At 40.3% G+C, this 12,458-nt stretch overlaps 1 protein-coding gene across 1 annotated transcript in view; it reads right to left on the reverse strand.

The window, feature by feature from the left end:
* Positions 1-285: 285 nt before the first annotated feature.
* Positions 286-12,458, reverse strand: part of PRTG (protogenin) — an 89,750-nt gene continuing 77,577 nt past the window's right edge. The window contains 8 exon segments of the mRNA XM_075714507.1: positions 286-675; positions 1,792-1,896; positions 2,889-3,054; positions 3,982-4,102; positions 5,311-5,493; positions 9,150-9,320; positions 10,084-10,211; positions 11,938-12,124. Of these exon segments, the coding sequence (XP_075570622.1) occupies positions 286-675; positions 1,792-1,896; positions 2,889-3,054; positions 3,982-4,102; positions 5,311-5,493; positions 9,150-9,320; positions 10,084-10,211; positions 11,938-12,124 (1,451 nt within the window).

The raw sequence follows: 12,458 nt of genomic DNA on the forward strand, positions 1-12,458 counted from the left end.
CAGCAAAAGGGCCAACAGCCTTCCCTTTGCTCCAGTGACATGTTTTTAACTTCAGTCAGAAATTTTCACTGTCCTTTCACATTTGTTGACCACTGAACATTCAAAACGAGTGAGTTTTAAAATACAAACAAAACAAACAAACAAAAAAAGTAAAAAAACATTCAACAGAAATATGGGATCACCTGCTAGGTTAGTCAGGCTTTCCACAATTAAACTTTGGCTCCCTGTTCATTGTCCTTCGAACAGACATACACTGCAAGAATGTCTGGCGTGGCCCTAAGGATGTCAGTTTTGCACCGCAGAGTGTATCTGAAGAGGTGAGGTAGGAGTCTGGTCAGTAGCGAACGGCAGAGGAGACGCCATGCAGTTACTTATGGCAGGGCTCACCATGTTCGTACCCAAGTCACTGCTTACAAAAGGACTGGTCATGGGAGGGGTGGCACTTGTCAGAGAGGAGAGGTGTATCTCATCGTTGGACTCGTGAGAAAATCTTCCGGAGTCACCAGTCTCGTGGCTTCCTTCGCTGTTGGCTGAATGCTCCGTATCGGCAGCAATACTGAACGGCACCTGGAAATTAGACTGCTGGCCAGGAGAGCTGGGGGAGTCATCCTCACTGGTCAGCACAGTGGTACCTGGCTGATACAGACACACCGCCTGGACAAATCTTCTCTGAGGCTACGTAAAAAGCAGAGAGAAAAAGGTTGTTCAGCCTCTCAAAAGCTGAGCCATAATTTGAATTTTCACTGTGTTTCCTATCTCCTATTCCTCCAGAGTGCCCCTAACAGCATTGGCTGAGAACAATCTGGGCTTTCCTACAGGAGGTTAAAAAGAATCAATCTCAAGTCTTGCTCATACTTGTCTCTTCCATAATAGATGAAATAATCCTTTCTAGCTAAGCATGGCTAATCAAGAATGATTTCACTGGAGAGACCTGAACGGTATTTTAAAAACATACTTGATAGAGCTCTCTCCTATCCCTTCATGCATATTCGTCAAGCATTACTCCTTGGGTGGTAGCAAATATTTTGCTTACAGAGGCATCAGAAATGTGCAGCTGCTTCTGGAAATATTTTTGAATACGCTTTTACAACATGGATATCAAGACTTCCCATTCCTTAAACATACAAGAGCACAATACAAGTTACAAATCAATAAACATTAGGTAGATGCCCCATAGGTGTGAATTTGCATGATAAGGTTCAGGATTTGGTTTAACACTGCAGCTTTAAACTGTTACTTTTCTCATCCAAATTGCAAATGTGTCGAGAGCAACAATTTCACAAACCAGACAGTTCTACTCAGATGCTCAATTTCTTCAGTACTTTGGGTAAATCACTTAATTTTCCTCTTTCAGTTTCTCTCCAGCAAACAAAGTTTCAGCTATCAGGGTGGGAGGGGATTCTTTATATTTTTATATTATTTTTATTTATAAATACACATTTAATTTGTATTTATATTTATACCAAGTCTCTGCAGAGGTAGTACTGTAGATGCTATGCATAGACCCAGTACACAGAAATCCTTTTGCTGACAGATAAAAGGGCACAGGCAAGAAAACCACCAGTTAACTGTAAAGAGTTACAATATCTGACAACTTGGGACAGAAAATGAAACTTCTGTAAGACTTCACTACAAGGTAGAACACCGCCGACCTTAACACAACTGAAACTATCCGATTAAAACTTAGACCACTAATTATGCTTTTCCATAAATAGAAAACTACGTAACTTCCTTTGCAAACACAGGGTATTACAGTAAAGATTGCGCATCTCTGCCCATTAGACCAATTACCTCCTCGGTCTTCACCTTCTTAGTATCTTGGAAGAACAGCCATCTTTTCTTGCAGTTAGCCTTTGTGACAGGCCCATAGCTGTTAATAATCAGATCAGATCCCCCCTACAATAGAGGGAGACACACAGACATTTATTTTAACAAACTAAATTTCTAAGATATTTGAAACGATTTTTCTATTCCTACCTATTGGCTCCATGCTGAAAAGGAAGACAAAGGAACTCTTGGTGCTCAGTCACATTTTTGTGGTCCGGTATTCATCTACTGCTCGAGACAAGTCAAGACCAGATCTACTAAATCTGGCAAGGCTAGAGGCCAGACCCAACAGCTATAATACTGCAAACACACAGCACAATATTCCAGCCACTGCTCTTGCTCTACTGCTTTGAATGTGACCATTCATAGACATAGTGTCTGTGCCTGTACCGGGGTCCATTTCCATTTCCCAGCTCTTGCATATATCCTCAGGGAGCAGCTGCATTCAAGTTCGCAGTGTGTACGGAACAAGCCTTAAATCAGTATGTCTGCATGTGAAAGTAAGGCCAGTGTGGCTTTGTCACGCTGGACTCCTGGCCTGTAAGACTCTACGCATCCACTGACACATCCTGCCATCTAGATTAATTTATAATTTGACCAAATATGAGTTTATAAAATGTAACATTGTCTTACCAGTAAATATACAGGAAAATAATACTTTTTTTAATACCTGCTGAGTGTCATACTTGACTAGATTGTGCGCAGGCACTTACTGAACTAAGTGCTGACAAGGACTCTCTCCCCTGTCTCCTTGGACTAGCAGAGGCCACCTAGCAGCCCAAAGTTTATGGAGCTTTTCTCCTTTGATGCTGTGTCAGAGCCAAACTCTGCGATCTGCAGAGTATAGTGTAAGACAAGTATATTGGAACAGATCTCTAGCTGAACTTTAAGACGAGTCTTGAAAATTTGACCCTGGATTGCCAAACTTGTGTTTGTCCCATTAAAAAAACCTGCTGTGGATTTGTAGTGTACATATTTTACTTTTGATAAGGACTCAGATGTTATAGCAATGAATGCTAAACAAAGATTTCTGGTTTGGGAGTGAGTAAAGCTCACAGTACCTTAGCATCGATGAAGCTGTTTCCCACTAACATTGGCAGTAAGGATTCTTCATTCTCTGCGATTCCTTCAATACTCTTCTCCACCTCATTAGCACTGGCTAATGAGATGCTGGTATGTGACAGCTGGTCCGTGCTTTGCTGCACAGGTTTAGGAGCAGATGTTTTCCTACACAATGTTAAGCAGGAATGAAATTGACCCACAGGAAGCAAATACAAAAAAATCAAGGATAAACTTTAAAGCTATTATTAATCAAGTAATATTGGTATATTCTTGGCATTTACATTTTGTTATACGATACTCCTAACTCTCACGGAATTTAAATGTTGCTGCTTGTGATAAAAATAACATCTGCTTCCAGTTAATCATACACAGTAGGCTACAAGCTTATGTGCAGACAGAAATTTTCATGATTACTAATATTACTTGGAGGAAGTAACTACTAATGACATTAAGACCTTTCTACCATGCTACACAGAGACTGTCTCCCAATCCATATTTTTTCCTGCGTGTATGCTAAAAAGCCCTTGTTATGAAAATACACTTTCAGACAGTTTTTTAATTTATTACTTCAAGTAACTTACATTTGTTCTGACCCCAAAGTTATGGGCAGAGTCAGTGGGCCAGTTTATGCCCCATAGCAGCTGATGAAAAGACAGAGAGATGGTGGCTTGCGCCACTGCAAAGAAACCACATCATGGAACTGCTTTATGTCAGAGTTCCTCTTGTCCAGCAACACCAGAGGGTTAAAGCCTTGCAAACCAGGTCTGGGCAGGCTGGAGGGTTAAGCAGGAGGAGCAGATGATGTAGAGCAGCACGCTTATCTGACTCAGAAGGGTTTTTTTTATTTGGAAACATGCCTCCTACTTAGCTGTCAAAGCGCCACTGACTCACTCTGTGGGTTCTTCCTTCTTTACATTGGAGAAGAGGCTCAGGTAGAGTAGCAAGAGGCAACAAAGTGCTTTGTTTCCACTGCTGGTAGGAATAGGTGAAGAGACAGAGTACTTCAGAGAACTTAGCACTCTTGGCGAAGAAGGCATGTCCCAAGAATCAGTGCATTGAGACAGAGCTCAATCTTTCAGAACAAAAACATACCTGGCTTTACTGCGATAAATTAAGATCAGGATGCAGATAAGGATGCAGGTCAAGGCTATGCAAACCCCAACAACAATGCCAGTCATTGATTTCTGGTCCAGATGGTAATAGTCAGAATATGCTACAGCAAAGAAGAACATAGAAAGGCTCAGTCAATAAGAAGAGTTACCCCCTGCTCCGTCAGGAAATTAATAGGGTTACAGTCACAACCACAGAGACAAATGCTTCCCTTTAATGAGATTTCCAGACCTTCTCTGTCATACATTTTGACATTTTTGAAAATAAAATCTGTAGACCAAACAGAGAAGTGTGTGCAGTCCTGGTGTGGGAGGGGAAGAAGGGACTGCCCCACACCACAGCCTCTTTGGTGACCTACAACATGGAGCAGAGGAGCTCTCTCCAACCCCTTCCTTACAGGGTGCTGCTAGACAACAAAGGGAAAAGGCTTGGAGAATTCCAGGCACTGTCACCTAGGAGGGTTCACTTTGGTTTATGCTTTGACATCATATGTCTATTAACCTAATCCTAGGGGCATGACTCTATTTGCTTATTCAGGCCTAAAATATAACTGAATTCCAGGAAGGGAGAAAACCTGAGCCAGAAAAATCCCTGTGTTTTAATCACAATTCAATGTGTAGCAACAAGGAAATGTTAAAAAGTTCATGTACCTGAATAATTACTAGCTCTTATCTCCCCACATAGCTTTAAAATCTGTAACAAGTCACCAAGATAAATCCTCTTCTATGTCAAAGACAATGTGTTCTTCCATTCTTATATGGAGAAACCACTGATATTACCTGAATTTCAGCAAGGTAACACATAGTTTTCCCCAAAGAGCTGCAGGTGGGGCTAACTTCTCTGGTGAAAATATATGCTGGTATATCACTGACTGACAGGTTGATTTGGGTTGCTGGAATACCAGGAGCCAGCAAATTTCAACAGAGTTATCTGAGATGCCATCTCATCTCTGCTGGGCTGTCTGGTTCTAACTGACCCAGTGCTACTGGTATCTCAAGCCAAATATAAGGACTTAAAGGAAGTGCCTTAAAAGAGAGGCTGCAAAGTTGATATTGATGTAAAATTCAAAACAGTTACGTATTCTCATTTGAAAGGCAAACTTCCAATTTCTGAGCAAAAGAATTAAACCAGTTCTGAGTTGAACTGAGATAAAAATTCCAAAATGGTTTCATTTAGAAGAAAACACTACACTGTTAGGACTGCCTCACGTAAAACAGAATGGTTTATCCAGAAAGCAGTTACAAGCTGAAACAAACAAGGATCTTCTTTCCTGGTACTTGTGACAGCAGTAATGCAAACATTGCTACTGACTTGCGGAATCTCCCAAATCCAAGCGTTTAGGTCTCTGATTAGACTCCGATGTCTCCTTTGGCAGGACAGCAAGTTCTACTGCATTTGAGAAGGGTCCTTCTCCCACTTCATTGGAGGCTGCTATTTTGACCAAGTAGACATTTCCTGCTACGAGGTTTTCCAGCAAAGCCATGGTCATTGCTCCTATAAAAAGATTTGATAAACAGTTCCAGTTAGACAAAATCTGTGGGAACAGACTGAGATTTAGACATTGGGACCTACGCTTTCTTTCCAATACCACCTCCAAAACTCGTTTGGGGACTGTGACCACTTTCATGCATTCTAACCCGCATATACAGGGTACAGAATGAACACTGGGGTCACCTGCTTGTCCCTTCTGTCCTTTCTCTCCATACTGCTTGAACACAGCACACTGCAAAGTGCCAGTATCATTCAAAACCAAGAATCAAGTATTGGCTACAACACACAGCATACCAATCCTAAATCTAGCACTAGCTGCATTTCAGTGTGACGGAGTTTATGTTGTGATCGTATCTGTGAGGAGGTGCTCCAAGCATTAATCGGACTTTCAGGCAGAGAAAGCAGAACATTAGAGTTCTCTCATGTACTAATCTATGTGCCTCTCCTAGATCCACTGTACCATGAATATGAATGAAAATTGTCCTAACAAAATAATTCAGGTTCAGTTTATCAAATTTCAGGCCTAGTTGGTAAAATGAACAGGACAGATTTGGAAGGGCACATTGTACACTTTTAAAATAAAATTAAATGCTATTTAGACCTGTGGAGGCTTCCTTGATTACTTTGCATCTAAGCTGTGCTACTAAAAATATTACAGAAAATGTCTCTCTTGCATGCTAAGGATTCATTTCCTAAAGTCCCTGAAGGCAGGAAAAACAGATTAAGAACATAAATAGGATTCACTTGCATTGTCCTTAGACAGGCAAAACTCCTATCAAAGTCAATGAGGGCTTTGCCTGTGCAGGGACTGCAGACTGCTACTTAACATTCCAATTCCTTTCTAAAATGCCTGTGTTTCTTCCTACTGTAGAAATATATTGCTTTCCTTTCCCTAAATAGTGGCAGTTACAGGACCAAATCTACCCCTCATCTTTCACATATTCCATTCACTGTCTCAGACTTAAGTCTAAATTTCAACCTTTCAGATCAGTTTTAGAAGTCAGAATTTATAGTATCATAGAAGCATATAAAATATAAGGTTGTTTTGTTGACAGAAAAGATTATACATTTGGCAAAAGGGAAGCTACTTCAAAAGCTGTTTCAGCTCTTCCATAAAAACACCCATTAGCTGAAAGCATTTGAAGTAAAATGTGAGGTATCTGTAACCAAAGGAGCTGTAATATTTAGCACCAGCAAGGGCGAAAGGTCACGTTTCAATATTACAGGCTCTTTCCCACCAGCTCCTTTCAAATCTGCTACATTGCTAAAGCAACTAAGCACTTTGTACTGATTTACTGCACACCAAGTGTGTAAAGGCTATAACTTCTGATCCACTTGAAGAGAACTAGGGAAAAGGGGGAAGGTAGCTGGAAGATAACTCACATCATGAATCAGCGACAAACTGCAGTTACATTTTCTAAGTCTGCCATGCCTAACACAAGCTCAGTCAAACTAGAGGGGTTTGTTTTCTAAGTTAGTGGATTGGTAGAAATTTTCATGCATAAACTAAAGCCCATGCTAGGACTTTTACAGGTGGTAGGGTTGGTTTGTGGTTTTTTGTTTTGGTTTGGTGGGGGTTTTTAATTTTTTTATTGGGGGGTGTCTTTGGAGATATGGGAAAGGAATGGGGTCAAGATTTCACAAATCTTCTGCAGAAGAAGTTTAGTGTCAAGACAAAACAATGCTATTTTTTGCATAGGGTTAGCTGATCTTATCAGAATAAATGCACTGAAAAACCCAAACCCTGCTTCTACCTCAAATTACCTATGAAAGGACTGTTATGGTTCTATCACAGTATTTGCCCAATTTTACCTGTACATACTAATTTTCTTTCAGACTTTTTCATCTGTACTTTAACTAAGAGCATTACAGATTGTCCTAACGTGTCAAGATGCCCGAATTCCATGCCATGCCTCAAACCCTAATATATCCATCAAAATACAAAACTAGTGTCTCTAACATTGATGGACATAGTAATACATGGAGATTTATAGCTCTCCATTTGCTCATCCCTCCAACACTTCCAGGATGGGAGCACATGAAAATGTTTACTGCTATTGCCATCTCCTTGTCCGAAATATCTATGGTAAAATACTATTTGAGATGCTGTTCAGTTTCACAGCCATGGCTGAGCTGAAGTATATGCCTGAAAGCAATTCAGCCACTTTGCTGCATGCAACAAATACAGCGTATCATCACCAGAATGACAAGATTTATTCTTCAAATATAAGCTCTCTGTGAATTTAAATCTGCCAGGTTTTTTAGTGCGTAAAAATTAATATTAAATTGGTCCTTTAATATGACAACTTTACATCACTCTTTCTTCCAACAATTTAATGGGACAATTTTATATCACTGGTTTTTTTGAACAATTTTAATAGTGAAAAAACATAGGCTCAATCTTCCCCCTATAGTTAGACCTCATTGATATTTCAGAGACTAGGTTTTTTCCCCACAAATTTTGCTTAAGATTAATAGTCATTTTACTGTTACTCTTCACAGCTGACCGTTCTATTTGAGGCCAGCCCAAGAAATACCATTCTGCTCCAGCAAAGACAAAGCGGCACTGCCACCTTTCAAAATGGCTGTTGATCCTTCGTCCTCTCTTCAGGAGCAGCACAAAGGACAACCACTATCTTTGAACTAAAACAGTTCACTCACTCTGATGGCAAAATGAATTGTCCTCTGTGAGTGCATACTCATTAAGTTTTATTAATTTTCTCCACAGAAAATTTAAAGCCTCACTCTCTTCTGACAACTAAGCTTTCAGCCATGAAACAACACAGAACAACAAAAGAGTAACTCTTCCTGGGCAATCCTCTTAAATAAGCTACTCAAGCACATGACTTTACTCTGTAACACTGAGCTTCCCTCTCTGGTTTAATACATTATTAGAACATTATCTATTCTGAACTGAACTGCCTCTCTCTATTTTGAATATCAACCAGACAGTAAATGCCTTTTTCCTTTTTTTTCCTGGCTATGGTAGAAATTGGTTCTTGATGCACCTCTTCAAATCGTAGTATTATTCTGGAAAGTGCCTATAAAAATTTAGACTATATCTACATCTAATCACAAAGATGTGACTGCAGTTCATATCACCATACCTGAGTTACTGTTAGATTAGCTAGCTGGGGCTCAGCAGTAGAATAGAGCCAGACAGTTAAATTGAATTCGCAGAGCAATTTACTAGGAGTAGGGGAAAGTTCATTAAGCAAACTGAGCTAACTGGATTGGGAGTGATCAAAAGAAACATATAAACCCACGCAGCCACATTTATAAATTTATTTCTGGAGAGCAAGGCATCTCGGAGACTTCAGATTTGAAAGAGTGCATTTACAAAATGAAATCGTCACAATCATGGTTACAACAGAACTAAGATGGATGTAATTGGATTTAGGAGACGTTTTCGTTCACATGCACACATTGAGCAATAAAGCAACACAGACAGCCCCTCTCCCCTCACCTTCTGAGTATTACTCGGTTTTTAACACTTTTTCATCACAACCATGTGAATAATTCTAAACTAATTATAACTTTTATGTGATCATTTATACGAATTTCTTTCTTATTGTAGTCCAAGGCAGATGAAAGTAACAAAGCATCTTATAAGTAGCATCATTGTTTGTCCAGTTCATAGGTTTATGATTCTAGTTTACCTTCTCTGTGCAACACTTGCCATTCCCCAGCAATCCAAGATTTCCTGGATGCATAGAGGATAGTATATCGTGTAACAACTGTTTCAGGACCATCAGGTGGCTTCCAGGAAACCAAAGCAGTATCATCCTCTATCAAAGTCACCTTCACTCCTACTGGAGGGCCAGATGGTGCTGTGAGAACAGTAACACAATGCTATTAGGCTAACCTAATTTACATGCAGTTAAATTGCTCAGAAAGAATCTGATGTGCAGACCTAATGGCTACTGCTACATCCTAGATGAACAACATATAAACAAACACATACTGCTCCTCAAGAGAAACTCTCCTGTTAACTCTGATCTGGTCAGTAGCTTAGATTTTCTAAAAGCAAATTGCCTATTTTTCCTTCAACTCCAGAAGGAAACAGTTACTGACAAAACCCCACATCATTACCCTGTGAACAGGTACATCCCAAACATTGCAATGCTGAGAACATGAAACTGAAGTTTTTGATCTTCACTGACCATGCTGACAGAAAAGCAAACCAGCAGCTAGAGCAGCACATGTGTAATATTCTTACAGTTTCCAAACCTTCTGGGTTTTAAAATATGTTTTCATAATGCCTATGGATCAGCCATGCCTCTTCCATACATATTTTACATTTTTTATTCCAGTTATTTCCATTCGTGGTTGACAATGGTGTAAGTATATCACATTTTATATAAAAATCATTGCTGATTTTGGGTAGATTTTGAAAAAGAATTTCACAGTTCCAAAACATGGATTTTTCTGACAGTGTTTTTCTATCTCTCACTGAGAAGAGCAGTATCTGTATCTCAGAGGAAAGTATTTCTCTCTCCTACAGACAGCTTAAAATTAACAAGCAATTTTTCAGGCCATTTAGTTAACAGAGCTTTCTTTTTGGAACCATGTGGTCCTCTCCTAGTGCCTTACCTTCCGGAAGGGTAGTATGGTAGACTACTGGACTCCAGGGACTGGAGAGCTGGTCCACATGCAGCCGAACTGCAAATTCATACATGGTTTTTGGCTCAAGACCTTGAACTAACATGTGAGTCTCTGACCTGTACAGATGAAGGAATAAAATAAATTTAACAGCAGCAGTTGACTTGAAGATCCCAAACTCAAATGATATCTCTTAGTCACTTGAGTAGATTCTCACTGTCAGTTGAACACAAGACAGCTCGGTTCAAGTCCAGACACGTGGTCCATCTGCACTGTCTACCTGAAAATGTAACTGTAGTAACCCTGGAGCTCTCTGGAGGATATCATGTCTGCTGTCAGTTGACTTGAGCTCAAGTTTTTATAAAGGTCACTTGGACAACCGATGCACAAGCAAGTCCAAGAACATTATTGCCCAGATCACCAGTAGGTATCCCAAACTCAGCTCTTTCCGCATTTGTCTGTAGGACACTATGCTTCAAGCTGGAGTAACACTGCAACTACAACCAGCACCACAGCTGAAAAGGCACATGCTGTTGAGTCCATTAGCTATTCCTGGATCTGCTTCTCAGTTCACAGAACAGACACAGGCTATGTGTGCAACTTCCCCTTCCACTTATGGCCTCTATCACCTCATGTTTAGGGGATCTCTATGGAATATGAATGTTCCCTACTCATCTTGTAGTCATATATAGTAATTTCTTAATTTTAAAATTGATTATATTAATAGTAATATTGCGGTTAACTATTTGATCAAAGTCAGCTGTAGACATCCTGCTTTCTTTTGGTTCTGGGGGTGGGGGGGGAATCTTTCATACACCCCAGGGTTAATTCTGGGTGATAATACCCACGTCGAGATTAAATCTCAAATTAAAATGGTAGTACTCTACAGATACTGCTTTATTAAATCTCATTTAGTATTTTCATCTTCCATATAGCAAAGGCAGTCACCAACATTTGCAATAGTCTCATCCTATCACAAAAAGCAGCATTCATTGCTATGCTCCATATTGCACACAAGAATTTTACGTGGTGATTATACTGTGTCTAATCGTTAAGTCAGGAGTTATACAGCAGGGGATATGCGCTTTGAAGAGAAAACCATCAATATTGGGGATGGAAACTATCTTTTAAGACAGCATTTTTCTTATTTAGAAGGCTTGAGTAAACCCAAGTATTGAGGGAGCTGCACACATACAGATTACCGCAACAGCACCATGGACCCCAGCATAGGCAGTATCTGTGAAGCAAAGTCTTCTGCTCCCATACCGCCTGGGCAGAGAGTTGAACACCAAGCCTAGGCAGAATTTCTTCCCTGTTCTGCCATTCTGTGGCTCATGCATTGCTTCTCTGAAAAGCAAGCTGTAGTTCCTACTCAGCTTTCTCCTGGCAGGATGCCACACACTCAGGAATGTGGCATTCCCACAATAACATGCTCAACCCCTCAACACTCAAAAATTCTTGGTTCCAGTCTTAAAATCAGACACTGGACTAAGTCCCATCTTTGCCCAGACATGCTACCTAGAAAAAAAGGTATTCCCTTTTGTTTGGTTGAAGAAGAGCTTAAAATTAAATTCAACTTAGACAGCTAAAAATCCATTAAAAATTCAAGAGCTTGTCCAGGGATCCAACACAAGGATCACAAGTAGAGAATTAAGCTGTTCTACGAACACATCTTAAATAACCCAAGAAACAGAACTAGCGGCCACTGAGCAAAACACACAGTCCGCTAAGGGAGATAAAAGTTGTTACAGTAAAAGGCAACTAAGAGAGGGCATGAAGAGTAGAAACTGAGTGGGAAGGACCTGGAAATGGGAAACCAAGACTCAATAGTAGCTCTGCACTTACGTTTGAAGGTAGAGAACCAGAGAAGCATTCTGCAGCCCCACTGGGTTGCAGCGGATTGTGTAGTTAATGACTTGCGCAGATGTAAAGGCAGGCTTTCCCCAGTGAAGGTAAATAGAAGATGAAGTATTAGCTTTGGCATAGAGGTGGTGAGGAGGTGGTGGCGGTGGCACCATACGATCACGGACAGCTGTTTAAAACAAAAAAGGAGCATGACTTATTTAATGATCTGTATAGAGATACTGGTAAGATTAAGAGACATGTCTGAGCCCACAGGTTTAGATTCAAATCTGCCCCTACCCAGCACTACCTGGTATTCAGACCCAGAAATCTGGTTAAAGCTATTAAAGATCCCTCCTAACCCAATACATGTCACATATTACTTCTGTAGTCCCACTTGTTTAGTCACAAAGTCAAAACTACAAACAGAGACAAGGGAGAGAGAGAGAAATCTCTCATAAGATACATGATACGGCACTGGTTAGATGATGCAGACAATCCAACAGCAGAGGAAAATGTGCTTG

The sequence above is a fragment of the Pelecanus crispus genome, chromosome 7, assembly GCF_030463565.1.
Source record: "Pelecanus crispus isolate bPelCri1 chromosome 7, bPelCri1.pri, whole genome shotgun sequence".
Taxonomy (NCBI): Eukaryota; Metazoa; Chordata; class Aves; order Pelecaniformes; family Pelecanidae; genus Pelecanus; species Pelecanus crispus.